Source organism: Salvia miltiorrhiza, chromosome 3 (assembly GCF_028751815.1).
Source record: "Salvia miltiorrhiza cultivar Shanhuang (shh) chromosome 3, IMPLAD_Smil_shh, whole genome shotgun sequence".
Classification (NCBI taxonomy): Eukaryota; Viridiplantae; Streptophyta; class Magnoliopsida; order Lamiales; family Lamiaceae; genus Salvia; species Salvia miltiorrhiza.
The window spans coordinates 6,775,444-6,798,733 of record NC_080389.1 but is presented as its reverse complement, the minus strand read 5'-3'; the positions used below and the strand labels follow the sequence as shown (position 1 = coordinate 6,798,733).

At 39.7% G+C, this 23,290-nt stretch overlaps 1 protein-coding gene and 1 long non-coding RNA gene across 2 annotated transcripts; both read left to right on the top strand.

The window, feature by feature from the left end:
• The first annotated feature begins 648 nt into the window (after positions 1-648).
• Positions 649-9,095, top strand: LOC131017260 (uncharacterized). Its single transcript, XR_009099508.1, has 3 exons — positions 649-873; positions 5,436-5,493; positions 8,732-9,095. It is a non-coding gene; the product is annotated as an uncharacterized LOC131017260 (long non-coding RNA).
• A 3,219-nt stretch (positions 9,096-12,314) lies between these two features.
• LOC131017259 (F-box/kelch-repeat protein At3g23880-like) lies at positions 12,315-13,618 on the top strand. Its single transcript, XM_057945994.1, has one exon. The coding sequence runs from the start codon at positions 12,327-12,329 to the stop codon at positions 13,389-13,391; it is 1,065 nt and encodes a 354-aa protein (XP_057801977.1). The 5' UTR covers positions 12,315-12,326; the 3' UTR covers positions 13,392-13,618.
• Positions 13,619-23,290: the final 9,672 nt, after the last annotated feature.

The window sequence follows — 23,290 nt, the reverse complement described above, 5'->3', positions numbered from 1 at the left end:
AAAAAATTGGAGGGTGGGGTGGGGTGGGTGGGTGGGGGGGTCAGTGGTCAGAAAATCAGTTTTTGAGAAAATAAAAAAATAAAAAAAAAATTGGTGGGTGGGTGGGTGGGTGGGGGGGTTGGGGTAGGGGTGGGTCAGTGGTCAGAAAATCAGTTTTTAAAAAAATAAAAAAATAAAAATTTTGGGGGGGGGGGGGGTTCGGGGGTGGGTGGGGGTGGGGTGGGGTTCAGGGGTGTGGGGGGTGGGGTTGGGATGGGGTGAAATCTTATGCATTTTTATATGAAACTTTATGCATTTTTATATGAAAGTTCATGCATTCTCGTATGAAACTTTATGCATCTAAAATATACCTATTTTGAGAAAATCTATTTTTTTTTTTTAATTTCGAAAATTACATTCCAATTTTACCCCTCTCCCGATTTTGCCTTGAAATACCTTTCTACGTATCACCATCTTGATGCGCCACATGTCATAAATGTGTGGTCTAGATTTGGATCTACGGATCTATTATAAGCTTGGATACTACCGGAACCCAACCCTATATATATATATATATATATATATATATATATTTAACAATCTTAATAAGAGAGAAGTGGGAAAAGGAATAGTATTGTAGAAAGAATAGTGATATGCTGGCATTTTTGTAATTTTCTGTTATTTGGAGGTTGATTTTTGAAACTATTGATTTATCTCACCTCTTTCTCCTCATAGCCGATGATAGATCAGCTTTCTTTTTCTCCCTTTCTACTTTCTATGGTTTCTCTCTTTTGAAATTCTACTCCAAGAAATCAAATCTTCTTCAAATGATCGCTGCAAAGTCAGATCAAAATCAACCCACTTGAGAAAGCCATTGCAGCAACAAAACCAAAGGTGAGCTTATCTTCGTAAACCTGCTTTTATGATTTCTTTTTTTGATTAACCCTAGAACTATATAGTGATCACGAAAGCTTGAAACGAGTATAATTTTAAGAAGTTAAAGAGAAATCAAATTATAATGAATGATTTTAAGAAATCAAAGAGAAATCAAAGAGGAAAGGGTGCTCCCTGTTTTACAGAAAATCATGTCTTGACCAGAGTTTGAGTGAGCTGCGGCTAGGTTTTTGGTGTTGATGGTGCTGATCGGAGGTGGCTTTCTTGGCTTCTAGTTATCGGAGAAGGATGGTAGACGATGGGGAACGGCGAGTCTTGGCTGAGTTAGAGCGAGTTGGGGCTGGGTTAATTGGGTTGTTGTCTGCAATTGACTGCTGATTTACAGGTCGAGGCGAGGATTGTGGGTCGACGATTTGGAACGACGGTGAGGTGTAGTCGGACGGCTGATTTTCAGATTATTCGCTAGAAATTAAGAGAAAGAGAAGAAGAAGAGGGAAGAATAGCGGTTAGGATTTACTTACTGTTGCGAACATGAAGTGTAATACCCCGTTTCCTCGAGCTAAGTTTAGAATAATTTTGAACTTAGATTTAAGATGATTCACGCCGGATAAAGAAAAAGAATTTATTTTAATTCCAACAAAAATGATTTACAAAAAGTATTTGTAAATTTAGTTATTAAATTTATATGCATAGCATATTTATTTAATTTAGCATTCAAGCATTTTCACGAGTTTTTAATTAGCAAACCCTGAAGTATTACTACAGTCCCGATATTTTATCCTGAAGGATTTTATTAGTCCAATCAACACCCACACTCTACACTCTTTACCAGCCACCCTACGCTTACCAGCCACCCTACGCCTACTAATTCAACTTTAAGTCATGCCTAAAGGTAGGCTGTCTTGTCTCCTTACACTGCACTCTAACTTAAAGAAATATCCCAAGCAAAAACTTCTCCTCATTCTTGAGGGAACGATTCAGATCCTTTAAACACCAGAAGTAATCAGCCAAGTCAGGCAGAACCAGCAACACAGCCGATAAGTCCTCAAGGTTTTATTTTAAACCTCTTGTATCGTATTTACCATCAAAGTATGCAGCGCCCAAATCAATTCAGTTTTCGTGCATCAGTTTTTGGAACAAAATGACATTTCAAATGCATCTACATACACTCTGTTTATATATGTGTGTTTACATACAAGCATGAGTTTGTTTTTAAAAGAAGAAAGGATAAATGGAGTCTTGAACTTGGGTTGTCTGTCGAGTCTGGGCAGAAAGTCGACGGCGGTGGCTCGGCGCCACTGTCGGTCTGACCGGAGAAGAGAGAAGGTCGGGGGCTGTGAGCGGCTCATCGTCGTTGCTCCGTCGAGGTTTTGAGATAGATAGTCGAAGGTTGAGTCTTGGTTGTGTGGTTGCCGTCGAGTCGAGAGTCGAGGGAGGCAGGGCACGGCGGCTGTGCCGCTGCTGCCCGGCCACGGTTGGAGAGAAGGAAGTGGGCTGGTCTTGCTGTGTTGAGTCGAGTCAGGGGAGGCTGAGCCTAGGGCTCCGGCGGGCGGCTCCTGCTGCTGCTTGTTGGCGGGAGTCACAGAGGGAGGCCAGGGCGCGGCGGCCCTGCCGCTGTCGTCCGGCCACAGACGGAGGAAGGGCAGAGAGAGAGGGAGGGAGCGGCGATCTCGCCGTTTCCAAGGAGGGAGAATCGGCGGCAGCCTATCTGCTGCTGTCGGCCGGAGATCTGAGGGAGGGACGGCGATGGCTGTCGCTGCAGTCGCCGAGAGAGAGGCCGAGGGAGGCGGTGGCACTCGTCGTCGCCAAGGGGGAAAGAGAGAGCAGGGGGATTCGAGGGAGAAGTGACCGGAGCGGCGCTCGCCGCCGGGAGTGGTGGGCGCGCGGCCGTGAGTCCGAGAGGGAGAGAGAGCAGTCGAGAGGGAGAGGGAGAGAGAGAGAGAGCAGTCGTGACTGAGAGGGAGAGAGAGGCGACTGATGGGAAAAAGAAGGGTTTGGCTGTTGGGCTTTGAGAGTTGGGCTTGTATTGTGGGCCGATTTTGCTAGAGGTTGGGCTTTGAATTGTGGGCTGTTTTATTTCATTCAGCTGGGCCCTTAATTTATTTAAAGACTTTGGACTGCCTTCAATTTATTAAATTGGGCTGTCTTGTTTTTAATTAATTAGACTTATTAAGTTTGATTAATTATTTTAAATTGCATAATAATATCATATTATTATTATGTGCATATTTTAAGTTATTACTTATTATATGCTAAGCATGACATGAAATTGCATTTTATTTTGCAAAAAGTATTCATGATTTAATTGGTCTTATTTATAATTCCAATTTTTAAAGAAAGACGAGTAAGAATATTGTTGGTGTTCTTAACTCAAGAATTTTAGTTTTCAATTATTTATTCATTAAATTTTGAAAACCCGGCTAAGTGAATCATAGAATGTTAAGCACTTCACCACGACTTAAGATTAGATTCAGGAGACCTATTAAGAATAGACTTCTTGTAGGCTTTATGGACCAAGGGGATTAGCGCTGCTTTCCCGAGACGAGTTTGTGTGATTATGAATCTTCAGGCTTTGCCTAACCAGGTGGGCTTACTTTCCAAATGTATAAAGTATGATTGAGTTATTAAGCTCTAAATGTTTCAATGAAATGCAAATTATTTATTCAATGAAATGCAAATTATTTATGTGCACTCTGCTCTGTTTAAGGCTCGCCACAACGAATCAATTGAGGTTCTCTTATGGCCTAACACGTTATTTGAGAATTGTGTACACTCGTTAGCTGACCTGGTGGGTTGATCTCCATCGGGCACTAACTAAGAGGCGTTTGCTGGATGTGTTCCGAAGCATGTAATGTAAGGGCCTGCCTGAGTAGCGTCCCGAGGTCAATTCAACTTGTCTGAGTTACGTCCTCAGGGCAAGTGCAATGGGAGAAATGGATCCGTCGGTGGCTAGAGGTCCGGGATCACAACGAGTAACAGAAAGGGAGTGTGACATGTGCGCACAAATGAAAGAAATGTTTTAACATGCTTAGAAGTTCTTTCACTTTAAAACCTTCTAAGTCATGTCAAGTATAATTGGATAAACTGTGTTTACGAAAATATGAAATGTTTCAGAAAATGCATGCCCACTAAGTACATTAGTACTTAGCCCAAAATTACTTTCAAATGTTTTCAGGTTGGCTGGCTGGTGCTGACGGGACGGAGTTGAGGCTAGGGTTAAATTCATATTTTAGACTTCCGCTGTAGCAATCACTCATGTCCGTCTTTTGTTATCCCAACATAAGATCTTCATGTAAAATTTCAATTGATATACTTGACCGAGCTTAGACTCTTCAATACTGAATTTATGCTAATGAATGTCGGTTGTCAGAAGCATGAAACAAAACTTGTGATCCAAAGGGGCATAGCCCGAATTTCAAATCCTATTTCGGTTATAACAAGGTTTTTCCCTTGTTTATTTCTATGAATTATTCACACCTCGATTATATTTAATTCCTTCAAGAATTGGGGTGTGACATGAAGTGCAGAGAGAGATGATCGAAAGTGTGAGTGCTGGAGATGAGAAAATGGAGAGAGCTAAGGAACAGGGGCAGTATATTGTGAGGGATTTTGACTCTCTATTTTTAATTGATAATAATGGAATATAATTGATCTGGATCATGATATAGTGCATGAAATATGGTTGGGCTTGATGATTAGAATTGGGCATTAATCATTTACTTCTTGTCGCCTTGAGCTACATAAATTTGGTTGTATAAACCTAACTACAAATATATATAGCCCAAAATTATCAAGCAAAATATTCAAACAAACCACATCTTAAATCAAAATCCTACCTTTTCAATCACAATGAAAGCCATCACCCATTTTGTATGGTAGTATTATATACTCCCTCCGTCCACGAAATGAGTACTCATATTTCCTTTTTCGTTCGTCCACGAAATGAGTACCCATTTCCCTTTTTGGCAAGTGTACCCCACACATCTCTTTAATTAATACACTCAAAAAGTGGGACCCTTAAACTATTTACACTACACTCCATACATTTCTTAAAACCCGTGCCGTCCACAAATGGGTACTCATTTCGTGGACGGAGGGAGTATATATTATAGGGATAGTTTAGTTTAGTTTAGTTTTCTTAATTATCTGATGTGGGTGAGTTACTTGCTCTGGTTTCTTCTTTATGTTTTGAGCATATACAAATCTTCTTTAATATAATATTACCTCTTATATATATAGATTATTCAATCACAACTTCTTATTAATTTGTTCTAAAATCCAAGGAGATTACATGAAATGCTCAAATTTATGAATATAACTGGGGAATACTTAGCTACCTATTGGGTTTGACTTATTAATTTTAAATTGTTTATTAGACACGTGCTCGTTCAGCGATAGCCACTTCTTCAAAAGTTGCATATTCTTCCACGAGAGTAGTGAGCACTACCTTGCATTTGAGTTGGGGTTCATATTATTAAGTAGCATTTTTTGATACATTTTTAAGTAGCATTTTTTGATAAATACTTGACATCCGTTTCTTTGTCATGTAATGATGTTTATAGGTTGATAAAAACCGACCCTGTTGCGCTAGCGTTTCGCGTTCTTTCTATATGATCTGAGGTAAGCTAATAATTAGAATCTAAGAAGTAGTCATCGTCTGACCATTTTGATTTTAATGTAGTACTTTTGTCACGTGTGCCGTATTTTAACAAATTATTTAGTTTGTTAGTTTAGATAAAATTTAAATATTTGAACAATAACTTTACCAAGTAATTCTCTATAATAACAAAATTCAATTATATCATGAGCATGTCTACCATATATTAGGCTATTTTTCTCTTGTGCTCATCATTTATGCGAGACATTTTACCTTCTTATGTAATCAGAAAGCTATTCCACCTCTCCAAATTTCAAGGTGCATTTATTTTTGTGTTGCTTTTTATTTGTGTTGTAATATTTCGTCTTCACGATTTTGCACTCATTGTTGTTAGATGTGCATGGTCGTTTAGTTATAGTTCTCATTTATAGGTTTAGGGGACGGGGTTCATTACTCTAGGATTAGACCCATATTGGTTTTCTGCCTCTAGCCTTTTTGGATTTTTAAGGTTTCATTACTTTATGTTACTGGAAGATTGTTATCTTTGGTTTGTGATTAGTTTCAATTGATGCTCTCTCGGTTTGCTTGCTTGTGCTCCCATCGAGGTTCTTAGTTTATTGCAACAGTGGGAGTCAATATCTTAATTTGTTCTTATAATAGTATTCTTTTTTGTGTTTTATTTTGTTACATTTTTTATTATTTGATCGAGACATCGAGTGACTTCTTGTGTCTGAGTTCGATCTCAGTTTTCAGATCTTTTGTTAAGGATAAAAGAGGATGTGTACTTTCAACTAAAGGTTACTTACTCTCGAGTTTTCTTTATATATTTTTTTACGCATTCTTACTGTTAATTTATTTTTTCCGTGTCTTTGTTTTAGACTTGAATGGTGGCAAGAGGCTCAAACTTAGTTTGTCACCTCTATTGAGTTTAAAATTAGAGTAAAATTTTGAAGTAGCCAAAATGAAGCATAAAACACAATTTATGGCCACACATTGAAAAAACACAAATTTTGGCCATTTTTATAGCTTTGGGACGTTTTTGCCCTTAATTGGGCGGACTGGGTAGGGTCAAGAGCGCGGGTCGCGTGCCGGGTAGGATCAGGCACGCGGGTCGGGTTAGGCACTTATGGCACTATTAGTGCCATAAGTGCCAAGCTTGGCACTTATGGCACTTATAGTGCCATAAGTGCCAACGAAATTTTTTTTTTACTCCCCCTGCCCTGTCTACCCCCCAGACCCCCGACCCCACCCACCCCCAAGCCAAAAAATTTTACTTTATTATTTTATTTTATGGCACTTATGGCACTAATAGTGCCATAAGTGCCAACGAAATTTTTTTTTTACTCCCCCTGCCCTGTCTACCCCCCAAACCCCCGACCCCACCCACCCCCAAGCCAAAAAATTTTACTTTATTGTTTTATTTTATGGCACTTATGGCACTAATAGTGCCATAAGTGCCAACGAATTTTTTTTTTTTACTCCCCCTGCCCTGTCTACCCCCCAGACCCCCGACCCCACCCACCCCACCCACCCCCAAGCCAAAAAATTTTAATTTATTATTTTATTTTATGGCACTTATGGCACTATTAGTGCCATAAGTGCCAACGAAAATCCAAAATAAAATAAAGTAAAATGGTCTTTTTAGCACTTATGGGGGTGGGTGGTGGGGGGGGGGTGGGTGGGGTCGGGGGTCGGGGGGGTAGACAAGGCAGGGGAAGTAAAAAAAAAATTTTGGCTTGGGGGTGGGTGGTGGGGGGGTGGGTGGGTGGGGTCGGGGGTCTGGGGGGGTAGACAAGGCGGGAAAAGTAAAAAAAAAAATTTTTTTTTAGCTTGGGGGTGGGTGGTGGGGGGGGGAGGTGGGTGGGTGGGGGGTGGGTGGGGTCGGGGGTCTGGGGGTAGACAAGGCAGGGGAAGTAAAAAAAAAATTTTTTTTTTTGGCTTGGGGGTGGGTGGTGGGGGGGGGGTGGGTGGGTAGGTGGGGGGTGGGTGGGGTCGGGGGTCTGGGGGTAGACAAGGCAGGGGAAGTAAAAAAAAAAAATTTTTTTTTTTGGCTTGGGGGTGGGTGGTGGTGGGGGGGGTGGGTGGGTAGGTGGGGGGTCGGGGGTCTGGGGGGTAGACAAGGCAGGGAAAGTAAAAAAATTTTTTTTTTTTTTTTGGCTTGGGGGTGGGTGGTGGGGGGGGGGGGGGGTGGGTAGGTGGGGTCGGGGGTCTGGGGGGTAGACAAGCAGGGGAAGTAAAAAATTTTTTTTTTTTTTTGGCTTGGGGTGGGTGGTGGGGGGAGGGGTGGGTGGGTGGGTGGGGGGGTGGGTGGGGTCGGGGGTCTGGGGGTAGACAAGGCATGGGTTAATCCCTAAATCTGGATCCGGGTCAAATGAAGTTGTTGGATCTATTGGGTTAAAGGGTAAATTAGGTAGAGCACATAAAAGATGGCTAAATATTGATGTTTTAAATTTTGTGGACAAAATTTAAGTTTCAATCACCAATAGGGCCATCCGGCCCTATTGTTTCTTAAAATTATTTAAGGCCATTATTTTAGGGCGATTTGCAAAAATAGGCCACTATTTTTCGAACTTGCAAAAATAGGCCAATTATTTTAGTTTTTGGTATTTTTAGGCCACATGTGTACCCAATCAGGCTATTTTGGGCCACATTTTGACCCAGAAAGTGGCCTATAAATGCTGAATTGAGCTCAAATGTGGCCTAAAAATGCCAAAAACTAAAATAATTGGCCTATTTTTGCAAGTCCGAAAAATAGTGGCCTATTTTTGCAAATCGCCCTAAGATAATGGCCTTAAATAATTTTAAACTCCACCTCTATTTGTGTTGCCAATTATTTTTAGGTTGTGTTCGCTTGGTTTTCTTACTCGGTCGAGGCATTTGATATGTTCAAATTTATTTATGTTGGTCAAGTTAAGTTTAAATTTGCACAGTTTAATTTAAACATAGAAGTTTTGTGGATGCTAATATGAGTTCTTGATACAATTTATTGATCCACCTCTGAGATTCGGTAATCTTTTAACATTATGTGGGTTTGTTATTCTTTTAATTTATTCATTATTCATTTAAAACTCCGAAGAAGTCAAAGAGGTATGATATTGTAGGTGAAATTGGTTTAAGTATTCCAATCCTACAACAAACAAGTTATGATTTCACTTGTTTTCTTCATTTTAGATCTCTTTAAAACTTGTAAGAATTTATTGGTTATATGCTCAAATAATGTTTTTTTGTCTCTTTAACAATCATTTTGTTTTCATTTGCCAGGCGGTGCTTCTTAAAATGGCCAAGTTTTGCTTGGCTAACAAATGTTGTAGCCTTATTGCTCCATATTAGCAATAGGAACTGTTATAGTATTTGATTAATGTTATTGAGTTCTTGGCAAAATCTTTTACCTTTTGATGTTGATTGTGAGTAAATTGTCTTGTATTTTTCACTAGATCGGATTTGTTACTCTAGGATTAGGACTTGGGTTATTGCCTCTAGCCTTTAGGTTTTTTAAGGATTTGTTACTTTGTGTTATACAAAGATTGTTATTTTCGGTTTCTGGTTTTCGACGGCTGCCCTCACGGTCCGCTTGTCTTTGCTCATATCGAATTTATTTGTTGTAACACTTTTCATCTGTTTATTGTACCTTTGGTGATTCACTACCCTACTTTGTTCAAAATAGTATTTTTGTGCTTTATTTTATTTTCACATTTTGTTATATCACCGACTAAATTACTGAATTCTCATTCGTGACTTTGGTCACGTTTTTTAGATATCTTGTTGTGGCAAAAAGAAGATGTGTGCTTTCAAAGAAGGTTACTGATGAGCTTTCTTTGTTTTTTCTTTTTTGGGGGCTCATTTGTATCGGTTGCACACTTACCTTTAGTTTATTGGTTCTATGTTTTTGCTTTAAAGTATGGTGCATGGTAATTTTAATTCTTCTATAATGCATGTTGTGAGCTGTGTTATCACACGTGCCATGTATTTCTCAATTCTTTGTTGGTTATATTTGTTTTGGTGTGAATTTAATATTAAATCTCTATTCAAATGTCGTACACGACCATGTGACAACTTCAAAACGTTTACGTTTTAGTTTACCTCATCCATCTGTTATGGCTATGCCAAATATTTTCGGCCGTGAGTGTTCACCTGCTCTGACTACTTGGCCGAGAAGCATGAGATGTTCATAATTATATTTGTTGTGTGTATAGATTTGCACAATTCAATTTATCATTATGTGAGATTGTTTAGTGAGTGGTGTTGCTATTAATATTTTTATTAACTGTGGTTTGTAATTTTCAAATGAGACAGTGATAAACAGAAAGATGTGTGTTGTTGCTGTTGACATTGGTGGGTGTTCCAATCTCATAGATGGGCTGCATGATCTAGGTTGCCGTTACATGAATGTGCTAGCATTTGTTGCGAAATATGGACTCCGAGGTATTTTTCTCACAATGACTTGTAATCCAAAGTGAGTGGAAATTCAAAGTTGATCATTTCCTATTGAAAACATGCATAGTAGAGTTGATTAGCATGCAAGAGTTTTCAGAGCAAAAATTGAGTACTTGAAAAAGGAAATTGTAAAAGACTCGTTGTTTTGGGTGGTTGCTGCTTATTTTTATGTGGTCAAATTTCAGAAAAGAGGACATCCACATGTTCATTGCATTGGTTTCTGAGCAAAATAAAGGTGAGTGTAAGGTGGATATTCTACATGAAACAACGATGTTAATAGTTGAATGACGTCATCAACGATATAGGATAGTATGCAAATACATTATTGTTTGTCGTCATCATCATTATTATTATTATTATTATTATTATTATTATTATTATTATTACTTTTCAAACAAAATAGTCCAACAAACACCAACACTCAAACCAAGGGGTGGTGTAACAATCAAGCGAAGAATATTGGACTCATCAAGTGAAAAATTCGATGAGACTTTGAGGTAACTTTTGTATGTACTTGTACAATTCTATCTATGACTTTTGGTCTATTACAACATGTCGATGATATTTTATTAACATTTTGAGGTTGTCTTTTGTGTGTACATTGTATATGCCTCAATGTAGCTTCCGATTGAGTGCACTGTGTATATATGATGCATAATGTCTTAAAAATATTTAAGTAGTTTGTATATAAAATGTACTTGTGGATTGCTGCAATTTTTATGAGTTAGTGACTTATAGAAATTCTCTTACAAGTCATAGTATAATATGGCTGCACTTGGAAATGATTTGACTAGCATCATTATTAATCTTAGATTTCACTGAGCAATTATAGAAACACCGCGTCCTACGCGGTGTGAAATTTCTAGTATATATATATATATATATATATATATATATATATAGGGGTGGGCTACCGTGAGAGCACATCTTAAAATAAGAAATAAGAGCAATTTTTAATGTATGAATTTTATGTAGAACACGTATGAATTCGCTGTATAAAGGTATGAATTGTGAAAAATAAATTTTTGCTACCTTCGGGATTCGAACTCAGGACCATAAATCCATCCAACAAGATTATGAATCAACCGTAGATCTTGATGACCTAAGGGCTGAAAATGATTCTTATTTTATATCTTAATAAATGCTCTTATTTTAGCCCTTCCCTATATATATAGGGCCGCTCCAATGAGACTCCCTAATTTTAGTGAGATCTAAGGCATGATAAAAGTGGAAACTACTATATTGTGGACGAAGGGAGTATATAATTTATCAAAAAAAAAAACCCACCAAAGTTGATGTATAATTAATTTTTTGAGTGAAGAAATAGACCCACTAAAGTCGATGTACTAAATAGTTAGTTTTTTGTAAATATTAAGTTGAATTAGAAATGAGATTTAAAATATAAATGATAATGTCAAAAATAAAAATTAGTGAAAACGGATTGACAGAGATAGAGGAGGCAAATAATAAGGTAGTCATTTTGTTTAAATAAAAATTAAATATAATCATAAAAATTAGAATATGTTCAAAAAAGAACATTGAGGCAAATATTAAAATAGTCACTTTACTTAAGTAAAAGTTCATTATAGTCATAAAAATTAGTAATATATTAATCATATACTCCATCTGTCCCGGTCCAATAGTCTCATTTCTTTTGGGCGCGAAAGTTAAGAAATTTGCATTTTGAATATAAAAATGTGTAAAGGTGTGTGAGACCACATTATTTGTAGTGTAAAATCATTATCAAAAATTAAAAAACGACTATTGAAGTGGAACGAAGCGAGTACATTTTTACTAAAATATCCTTTTAGTATTCATTTCAACTTTAGATGACTAAAAGTTATTCTTATGATAGGAAGGTATTCTGGGGAATGGAGGATGGGGCGGTGGAGAGAAATTTGTTGGGAGTTGGTGGTGGTGGTTGTTTGGTGGGGTGGGTAGGGTGTAGCATTTTTAATTTTTTTTATTTAATTGTTATGTTTTTCATTTTTCCATATTCCAGATTCCTACAATTATTATTTTTTTATTTTTCTTTTTATTTTAATTTTATTAAGAGTAAGCAGTATATTTACAAGTATTAACATAGAAGAATTATGAAACTTTACATTGATTGAAATAACACTAATTTGCTATCTAAAATTAGGCGAAGTTTCTTGATTAAAAATACGGGTCTAATTTTTCTTACAAGAATATGATTATCAATAAGAAAATCAAACATGTAAAAAAAATTGTAAACTTATGGGCCCAACTCGAAATATTTTAGCCCGAAAAAAAAAATTGATTAGCCTGAGCTAAAAATAACCTGAAACCGAATAGGGTGGCCCGAAACCAATCTAATCCAATTATAACTCTGCAATCAAAATCCTTACCCATAGATACCTCAAAACCCTAAAGAAGATCATAATCACTGCCGCCGCTAGCTATGGTGGCCATAAACACTCGCCGATCTCTCCATCTCCCCCAAGAACTCACCGAAGTAATACTGTCAAGTCTTCCGGTGAAATCACTCCTAAGATTCAGGTGCGTTTCGAAGTCATGGCGCTCTTCGATCGACAGCGAAAAATTCATCAAAACCCACCTCCAAAAGTCATCGAAAAACGTATCTTTAACGCATCACAGGCTCATTACTAGTAATGTTGTCGACTCCGACAATCCGGCGTCGCCGTTCTTATTGTTGGAAGACTCCGTTCATATCGTGGGTTGCTGTAATGGACTGGTCTGCTGCTGCATTTTCAAGGAAGGGCGTTTTTTCTTGTGGAATCCTGCTACCAGAATCTCCAAGAAATTGCCCAAAATGCCAATAGAAAAAGACGATCTCCCCTGCCAGAACTATGGGTTCGGTTGGGATGAATCGAGCGGTGCATACAAGGTGTTTGTTGTTTTGATTAGTAAGGGTTGGGTGGGTAAAGTTTATAGTTCAAACACAAATTCATGGAAAACAGTTGAGTGTTTTGATTTTTGTAACATATTTGGGTTTGAAGCGCATTTTGTGAGTGGAAAGCTTCATTGGGCGAGGATGGATGAGTACGTGGGTCGTTACGGGTATGTTGAAGACATTGCAGCGTTTGATTTGAAGAGTGAGGAGTTTGGAGTGATGAAGCTGCCATGTGAGTCAGTGATGTGGTTGGGCGTCAACGCCAACCAGGGATGCCTTTGCGCGGTTTCTTATGATGAGAGAACAGAATTTGGTGTGTGGTTAATGAAGCAGGATTCATGGGTGAATGTGAGGCATGTTGTTTTTTATATGCCTTATGAAATTCTTCCAGTTCGTTGCGGACATGATACAGAGATTTGGCGAGTTCGTCCATTGATTTTTGAGCTCGACGATCCTCCAGCACAGGATGATGATGAGCTTTTGCCGTTCCAGAAAATTAGAGCTTCCACGCCGAGGCATCTCTATGTCGAAAGTTTAGTCTCTTTAAGCTTCCTTGCCAAAGCATCTCTACGTCGTAAAAAGCAAAGAGTAAACGTACCAAAGCTTCCTTAGAAGTGAATATCCACATTGCAAGTTTAGTCTCTCTCCAGTCTAATATTTCATGCTCCATTTTATATAGAATTATTTTTGGATTGATCTTACTTTTATTGTTTTCTGATTCATTTGTCTATCATAGTTTGTGTTGGTGGTGTTTATTTTAGCTGATAATGTTAGATGGATAAAAATAATGTTTGCAAATCTGAATGTATTCACTGGGGATTGGAGCTATTGTTATTTTTTTATACACTGTTGTTGAATTGCCATAGAGAGCATGTTTCAGCTACAATCGTTTCATGCATATATATTCTTGTTGAGTTAATAGGTGAATCTATACATTTTCTTTTTGTAAAAGGAAATAATATCCATAAGGATAAAAGACTTGAGAAACGAGCTATTTTTTATGTAAATGTACATCAATATTCTTAGGGGGAGTTTGCTTTGGAAGAGTAGATTTGATAGATAAAAATAATAAGGCTAATCATTTGTTTACTTTGATGAATTGAAACTTTGGGATATGTCAAGGTCCTTGTTAACTATTGAAAATAAAAATACTCAATCATGCATCTTATCGATCACGGTAACACCCATCATGATTTTCAAAAAAAAATCTGCACCCCTTACACTGTCTGACTTCATTCGACCTCTTAGCTAGAGATGTAAATGAATTGGACTGAAGTGAATATCATTGTATTTGATATGCATTCGTAAAATATTTACATATGCGAATTTGTACTCCAATATCTTTTGAATGTTATTTGCAATTTGTATTTGATTCACACACTTTGGAATTTGGGGTTTGGTTGGGTTGAATCGAGTGGTGAGTATAAGGTGTTTGTTAATGTGGTTAATCATGATAATATTTACAATAGGAAACTGGTTGGTAAAGTTTATTATTTACAATAGGAATCTGGTTGGTAAAGTTTATAGTTCAAAGACAAAATCATGGAAAGCAATTGACTTCTGTTATGATTTATAGTTTAAAAAGAAATATAGATTGCTGGGTGTGGTTGGTGGTTGCGTTTGCGTGCAGTATTATAATATTTTTTTTCATGAAAGAGTCGTTCGAGTTTGGGTTATGAAGGAGGCATGGGAGAAAGTGGCGACTCTTTGTAATCTTGTTGAGCATTGGTACGTCTAAAGGGAAAGATTTTTCGTAGATTGTGGATCCGCTTTGTTGGTTTACAATCCCCGTGAGTCTTCCCCAGATTTGTGTGGAATATTGCCATGCACATGTCTATGTTGAATGTGTAGTCTCACCAGAAGATTTGTGAAAGATCTAAGTATAATATTAGAGGATGATAATAAACAAATTCATACGTCGTACGCTATTTCTTAACAGTAACGTGTAGTTTGATTTGATTAATATAAATGGATGTGTTTTGTTTCTTAAGAATTGAAGCTTTTTTTTTTTTCATATGGTTGGATTGATTGAAATTGTGTTCCCATGATGGATTGAATAATTCCATGTCTCTATACAAGTAAAGCATAGTGGTTATTCTGTTATGTGATGTGATTATTTATTTTTTTTATTTTTTTCAGAACGAAAGACATAAATTTTATTCAGAAATAAAGCAAGGTGCACAAACATAAGGGATAGCATAACATAACTTGTAGCATAATGCACAACAACATGGGCTAAAGAATTGATTTCTCTACTGATAAAACTCACTCTGTGGCCATAGCTATGGTGGTAATTAGAAAGCTCTTAATCCAGGAGAGAGCTTCGTGCGTCCACCACATAGCCTCTCCCTCATCGACACAAACACGAAGGGACCCGAGCTCGACCATTTTTCATGACTTTGACTTCGAACTATAAAGCTTACACCAATCCACTCTTCATCATCATTGTGAGGTTGGCCCATTTCTCATCCCCCCCCCCCTCCTTTTTCTTTTTCTTTTGTCTGGGCCAACTTTAGGGCCCAGAACTGAGCCCAATCCCTAACCCTAGCCCATTTCTCTCTCTGATATACCCCACCAGCCCTCCTCTCTCTCTCTCTCACTTCACTCAGCGCCTCTTCCCTTACCCTAATTCTCTCTCGCCCCGACTCCTCACCTCCTCCACCTTCCCACCGCCCTTTTAATGGCGATTCTCCCTCCCGTTGCTGCTGCTCTCCTTTATATCCCTGATGCTCTCTCATATGGGGATAACCGTAGTATCAAAGTGTGAGAGGCTCTGCTATTTCTTTCAAATCTGTGGTTACTTCTTTGATAGTACGGGATTCCCTATGTGGGTGTTGGTATCACCGGGCTTTCCTGTTCACCGGAGCCCTGTTTGGTGGTTACCTGAGAAGATCTGAGCCATCGGAGACCTGTTTCTGGCTCCTGCTGTTGGTGGCTCTACTGATCTGAGATCTGAGAAGCTGCTCCTCGATCCATCTCTTGGCCTTGATCATTCTGCTGCCGGAAGGGTTGTTGAGTACAAGGGGAAAATCTGAGCCCCACCGTGTCCCGAGGACACCTTTTCCCCTATTTCTAAACTCTCTCCTCCTTTTCTTTTCTTTACTGTACTTGTGCCTCTTTACTCTTTTCTTTTCTCCCTTGTGCAGATCAGAATAGAAGGAAGGAGGAGAAGCTATGGAAGACGAGATAGTAGAAGAAGAATAAGGAGCAGAGAAGAGAAGTGAAGACCTAAAGCCTCGAAGAAGATTGAAGAAGAAAATCAAGTGCTTGAGCACGAGTGGGAAAGACAGGAGGTTCGGGAAACAAGAGGTGTAATTCCTGGCTAGAGCTAAGAAATGCATCTTCCTTGGGTATCCTGAAGGAGTTAAAGGGTATAGGCTGTGGGATAAATCTGTGCCTGGTTTTAAAACTTGTATTAGCAGAGATGTCTCTTTCAATGAATTGAGTTTCCCATGTTTACTGGAATCCTCACATTCTGCTGCTCCAAGTGAGGTGGAGAACTTGACTACTTTTGATCATGCAAGATATGAATTTATGTTCACTCCTGTGATTCCTTTTGAGGTGGAAGCTCAACCAAACACTGAACCCCCTCCTGTCCCTGACCCTGTTGTTCAGCCTGAACCTGTTGTGCATGAACATGTTGTGCCTGAACCTGCCCAAAATGATGTACATGTGAATGAAAACTTGGACAATTATTTGCTTGCAAGAGATAGGGAAAGGAGACATGTTAGGCAGCCTGCTAGGTTTGATGACTATAATCTGTCCATGTATGCTTTTAATGTGTTTAATAATGTGGATCATACTGAACCCTGCTCTTATTCTGAGGCTGTCAATTCTGAAGAATCTGATAAGTGGTTAACTGCTATGGAATCTGAAATGAACTCTTTGCATGGCAACAATACTTGGATTTTGGTTCCTAAACCTACTGATTGCTCTATTGTTGAATGCAAATAGTTGTTTAAGATTAAAAATGAGGTGGACCATGTCAGGTACAAAGCCAGGCTTGTTGCAAAAGGCTTTACTCAAAAAGAGGGCATTGATTACAATGAAATATTTGCTCCTATTGTGAAATTTACTACTGTGCGCATCATGCTTGCTCTCTGTGCTCATTTTAACTGGGAATTGAAACAAATGGATGTCACTACTGCCTTCTTGCATGGTGAACTTGAAAATGATATCTATATGAAGCAGCCTGAGGGTTTTGTTGATAAAAACTTTCCTGATCATGTGTGTCTTCTCAAAAAGTCTTTATATGGTTTAAAACAGTCTCCTAGACAATGGAATTTGAAATTTGACCAATGCATGAAAAGTTTGAACTTTGTTAGGAGCAGCTTTGATCATTGCTTGTATCATTTGAGTGGTGAGTCTCCCGTGTTCCTGCTTTTATATGTTGATGATATGCTCATTCTTGGTCCTTGTTTAAAAACCATACAGCATGTTCAGAAATGTTTATGTGATATGTTTGACATGAAAGATTTAGGGGATGCCAAGAAAATCCTAGGCATGAGTATAGAAAGAAATTAAACAGGGAGGATTGCACTCTTTTGCTGCATCAATCTGATTATGTGAAACAAGTTCTGCATAAGTTCAACATGTTTAACTGCAATCCTGTCAATGTGCATCTTGGGTCCCATTTTGAGTTAAGCAAGAAACAATGCCCCACCTCTGACTCTGATCTTGAAGAGATGAGAAACATTCCTTATGCTAATGCTATTGGCTCTGTTATGTACCTGGTGATTAGCACTAGGCCTGATATTGCATATGCTGTTTCTTGTTTAAGTAGATACATGTCAAATCTTGGTCTCTTTCACTGGGAAGCAATGAAATGGCTCTTTAGATATCTGAAATCTACTATGGATCATGGTCTGCTCTTCTCTAAGTCAGGAAATGGTGTTAAATGTGTTGGTTATGTGGATTCCAATTATGCTAATGATAGGGACAATAGGAAGTCTACTACTTCTTATGTGTTTACTTTATGTGATGCATGCATAAGTTGGAAGTCTCAGTTACAAGGCATTGTGGCCTTATCTACTACTGAATCTGAGTACATTGCAGCTACTGAAGCTGTAAAGGAGGCTATTTGGTTAAGTGGTGTGCTCTCTGAGATTAAGTTTATTGATGATAAACATGTGCTCTTCTCTGATAGTCAATCTGCTATATAGTTGTGCAAAAATCCTGTCTTCCATGATAGAACTAAACACATTGATGTTAGGTATCACTTTATCAGAGATGTTGTGGAAAAGGGTGATGTGATCCTGAACAAAATTCCCTCTGAATTCAATCCTGCAGATATGGGCACTAAGTGTCTACCAGTTGCAAAGCTGGAATCTTACAAAGGGACCTTGAACATTGGTCCTGGATGGTCCTTTTGTGCTTCTTTGTGTGACAAGTTCAGCCTCTGTGGCTGCTTGTTTCTTTCTTGCTTTTCTTTTTCTGCATGTTGTGTTTGTGAGTGGTGTCTTGCTCTGGTCTTTTGTGTGTCTGCTCTGTCTTTGTTTTTTGCCTCTGGTTTTTTGTTTGTCTCTGCATGTTTGTGTCTTGTGTGGTGGTGTTTTCTTGTTGTTTGAGTCTTGTTGTGTCTTCAATGATAACCTTATGGTTTGAGAAATGGTGATTTCCCTTGGGTTAGTCTCTAGTGTAGAGATTGAGTTAAATATGCATAATATTTCTCTCACCCTCTCTTGTCTTGACTTTGTAGCAGATAAGGATAAAAATGAGGGCTGTGATGATAACTCCAACTCAATGGCTGGCCCTTCCATGGTGACTAAATGATCAATGTGCCAAAGGTGGATATGTGAGGTTGGCCCATTTCTCATTTTCCCTCCCCCCCCTTTTTCTTTTTCTTTTGTCTGGGCCAACTTTAGGGCCCAGAACTTAGCCCAATCCCTAACCCTAGCCCATTTCCCTCTCTGATATACCCCACTTGCCCTCCTCTCTCTCACTTCACTCAGCGCCGCTTCCCTTACCCTAATTCTCTCTCTCCCCGACTCCTTACCTCCTCCACCTTTCCACCGCCCTTTTACCTTGGTTTCTCCATCGCCTTCAATGGCGATTATCCCTCCCGTTGCTGTTGCTCTTCTTTATATCCCTGATGCTCTCTCATATGAGGATAACCGTAGTATCAAAGTGTGAGAGGCTCTGCTATTCCTTTCAAATCTGTGGTTACTTCTTTGATAGTATGGGATTCCCTGTGTGGGTGTTGGTATCACCGGGCTTTCCTGTTCACCGGAGCCCTGTTTGGTGGTTACCTGAGAAGATCTGAGCCATCGGAGACCTGTTTCTGGCTCCTGCTGTTGGTGGCTCTACTGATCTGAGATCTGAGAAGCTGCTCCTCGATCCATCTCTTGGCCTTGATCATTCTGCTGCCGGAAGGGTTGCTGAGTACCAGGGAAAAATCTGAGCCCCACCGTGTCCCGATGACACCTTTTCCCCTCTCTCTGAACTCTCTCCTTCTTTACTTTTCTTTACTGAACTTGTGCCTCTTTACTCTTTTCTTTTCTCCTTTGTGCAGATCAGAATAGAAGGAATGAGGAGAAGTTGTGGAAGACGAGATAGTAGAAGAAGAATAAGGAGCAGAGAAGATAAGTGAAGACCTAAAGCCTCGAAGAAGATTGAAGAAGAAGATCAAGTGCTTGAGCACGAGTGGGGAAGATGACTCAACCCAAAACACCTACGGGATTGACTTGCAATCGTACGAGGTCGTCCTAGTGTAATAAGCTAACCCAAGTCGTCTCTCAAGGAAGGCTAAACAGGGCTCTGATCATGCTACGCACATAAAACAGGAAATAAACCTAAACACTCTAATCAGAAGTTTGGGTCTGACACTCTCTCTTCGATTAACTAATGCGTAATTAAAATAAAGCATATAAAGTTAACTAGGCAAAAGATAGGAAGCCGATAAGAACCCAAGAAGGCAAACAAAGCTAGGGTTCTAAACTAGCAATCTAGAAAGCAATCATCAATTCAACAACCATAAACAACGATTATCTAGGCGAAATAACATATTAACATTTAATCAAATGAATGTTAAGCAAACACACACAATCAAAGAGAATTCCGCAAGCAACTCAACGACGAACTAACTAAGCACTTAAATTATCAAGAATCAACCACATCACGGAAATTAATCTAAGATCATCTCATTCATCAAGAGCATAAAAGGAACAAGATAGTAAAACCAAAGGAAACAATAAACTTCAATTGAGAAAGCAAATGAGTTCTTACAAAGAGTATGATCTAGAAATACAATCCAACGGAATGTAAAACTGATGTAAACTTCAATCCAATGAATCCACAAGGTGTTGTTGGTGTTGAAATCACTCAAAAACTAAGGGAATTAAGGTGGAAATCGCCTCGGAGGCTGCTGGGGCCGAGAGGTGGGGTCAAAACCCTAAAAAAGGGCTTTAAAATGGAAAAACGTAACTGCCGCCCAGTGACGGCGGCCGCCGTACGGACGGCGGCGCCGTGGACGGCGCCCGCCATGATACGGCGCCGCCGTCTATGCCTTTCGCAGACTGCAATGCGCAGCGTTTTTGTTTTGGTCCGTTCTCCCTCGTTTCAAGTCGGATTTTGGATCCGTTTTCGCCTACGAACTCGTATCGAGACGAACTTCGATTCTTCTTGAGACCAATCAACTAAATTCTGACTTTATTTTTTGTCCACATATCAATCAATTTGAGCATAAAATCCTGAGACAACAAAATTAGCACAAAAGCTCAAATCAATCAACTCTTGAGTGAAAGAGACCAAAATAAAAGTCAATATAAGACGTAAACACCCACAAATTCATCACAAAATAGGGCTAAACAACCCCCCCACACTTAAATCCTTGCTTGTCCTCAAGCAACAATCACAACATCGAAAGAAAATCCACAAGCGATTCTTCTCACCAAGCAAAACACCAACCAATCCAAGTCTTTCAAGATATCAATGTCCCCAATCAAGTGTTCAAAGTTAAGGTTTAAAATGCAACAACAAGATGATACCACTCAATCCGATCAGACCCAATTCTCCGCTAGGGGTGAATTTCCTAATGCAATTTCCTTTATAATCATATCTCATTCATTTTTCACCTTCTTTCATCTTTTTTTTTTTGGGTCAAGTTATTTTCGCTCTTAATAGATAGGCCATATTTCACGAGATTGACATTTTTGGAGGTGGTCCAAAACATTCTCGTGTGGTTTCCCATGCTCATAATGATACTATTAGAGGAGCAGAGACCCAGAGCTACCAAGTACTCAACAACCAACCAAACATTTCAACACAGAGAAAGATATTAGGAAATTACAATGAAAACACTCCCCCTAGCATCTACCGGACAAATCACGTCAAGAGTTGCTCATCAGGGTGTTGCATCTAAACATTAAACTAATTACACCACATTGGGCACAAATCAATCATAAAAGACAAAGACAACAAACAACACGAATCACAACCCAGAATCGCTAGTGAACCACCATCAACATGCGATGCACTTAAAAACAAACATGAAATCAAGACAAGGGGACCATTCACCCCACAAGGAAGCCCACAAACGCAACAAAAAGAAACACCCACAGGATCCACAAATACCAACTAACACCCCCCCACACTTAAAAACTGACACTGTCCTCAGTGCTTACAAAAAGAGGGGGTGAAAGAGGAAAACTTCCCTGAATACCGATCCAAGTGGTGAGTCTGTAGTATCCCACGATGTCTGCCAATCTCTCATCTATAAAACAACAATCCCCAACGCACCAACCTGCACCAAACAACAAAAACAACAGAAACAAAAACCCAAACAAAACGAAAGAAAAACGAAAGCAAGAAAAACATGGGTTGCCTCCCATGCAGCGCTAGTTTTTAAGTCGCCAGCCCGACTAAGAAGATCCCTTAACCAAAATCCGATTGAAGCTCCAGCTGCCTTAGCGCCCTTGTAAACACATCTTCTTGAATTGCAGCTGCGGGTCCTCCAAATGAGTGCTCCATGCTCATATCCTGGGATGGCCCTCTATCCACACATCCAACGAGATTGGGTGACCCAACCTCATCAAGCTTCTCTTCCAGTAGCAAGGCACACAGAAGGCCTTTCTCTTTATCCTCTTCCTCTTGCAGCTTATCAAGGAATTCTTGCTCAATCTCACTTTCATCTTGCAGGTTAGCATGAAATTCTTCCACGATCTCGTCTTCCTCCTGCAGCTTATTAAGGAATTCCTGCACAATACAATTCTCATCCAAAGCATCAAATGTTTTAACATAAGAGCAGCTTTGAATTAAGGAAGTGGGGGTAGTAGGTTTTTTATCAAAAGCTGAGAATGTTACCGCTCTACCTGCCCCTGCCATACTCACAGTTCCCATACTCACATCGATGCGAGTCTGGGTGGTGGCCATAAAAGGTCGGCCAAGCAGCACGAGATGCCCATTCTCGCCTCTAATCCCTTTTCCCACATCAAGGACAACAAAATCAGCCAAGACACTAATCCCCCTCACAACAACCTCAACATCTTCAACAAGGCCCCGTGGGCTACTAATAGAGCCGTCAGCTAGCTCTATCTTCATATTCGTGCATTTAAGCTCTTTATTACCCAATTTCTCAAAAATATCAAGTGGCATCAAATTGACTGCCGCACCCAAATCAAGCATTCCCAAAACCTTTTCAACCCCACCTAAACTAATATAAAAAATAAAGCTACCTGGATCTCCTTGCTTGGGTGGTGGTTGGTCTGGTGCAACAGTAACAGGTGGCAGTGGCTCACTAGGGCATTGGATAGCCTTGATTGCTTCCACGGTTTTGCTTCTCCATTTCCCCATGGTTATTGGGGCATTTTCCTTGACTACCGCCACGGCATGAGCTTGATGCGGATGTTCGTCTTGATTTGGAAACTTCCCAGTTGGTTGTTGTTGCTGCAATTGATTCAAGGCCCCCGTTAGTTGCTCAACTGTAGTCTCGAGGCGCTTGATGGTAGTACTCTGAGCCTCCATCGCCTGTTTGCTAGCTTGCATGAAAGCTTGCATCTGATCCTCAAATAAGGGGCCTGGAGGTTGGTGCTGCTGAGGTGGGTAGAACTGCTGCTGGTTCTGATAACCCATAGGCTGTTGGAATTGACAGTATTGAGAACTCTGCCCGTGTCCTTGCATGTGACCCTGGAGTTGCCTACTCGAATACCCTTGTGCAGCAAAGACTTCTACTCCTTTTTCATAAGTACGCTCGCCCATCCTATGGCACTCGTTAGCTCCATGGCCATAATCACCACAAACGCCACAACTCTCAACAATGGGCTCACGGGCTGGAGGTGGTTCCACCTTACTCATTTTCAGCTGCTGCATCTCCCTCATGATCTCAGCAACCTGCTTCTGCAGCTCATAGTTAGGTGCCACTGCACTAGCTTCAATTTTCCTTCCTCGGATCGGCTTCTGTTGCGAGCTCTCGGCTAGGGTCTTGAAAATCTCCCTTAGCTCATCGGGAGTCTTCCTCGCAATGTTACCTCCTGCCGTGCTATCCACCATAAATTGAGAAGTCTGCAGCAACCCGT

Bases quoted from the DNA above. Each gene is read 5' to 3' on its own strand.
- LOC131017259 (XM_057945994.1), top strand. From the start codon at position 12,327: ATGGTGGCCATAAACACTCGCCGATCTCTCCATCTCCCCCAAGAACTC.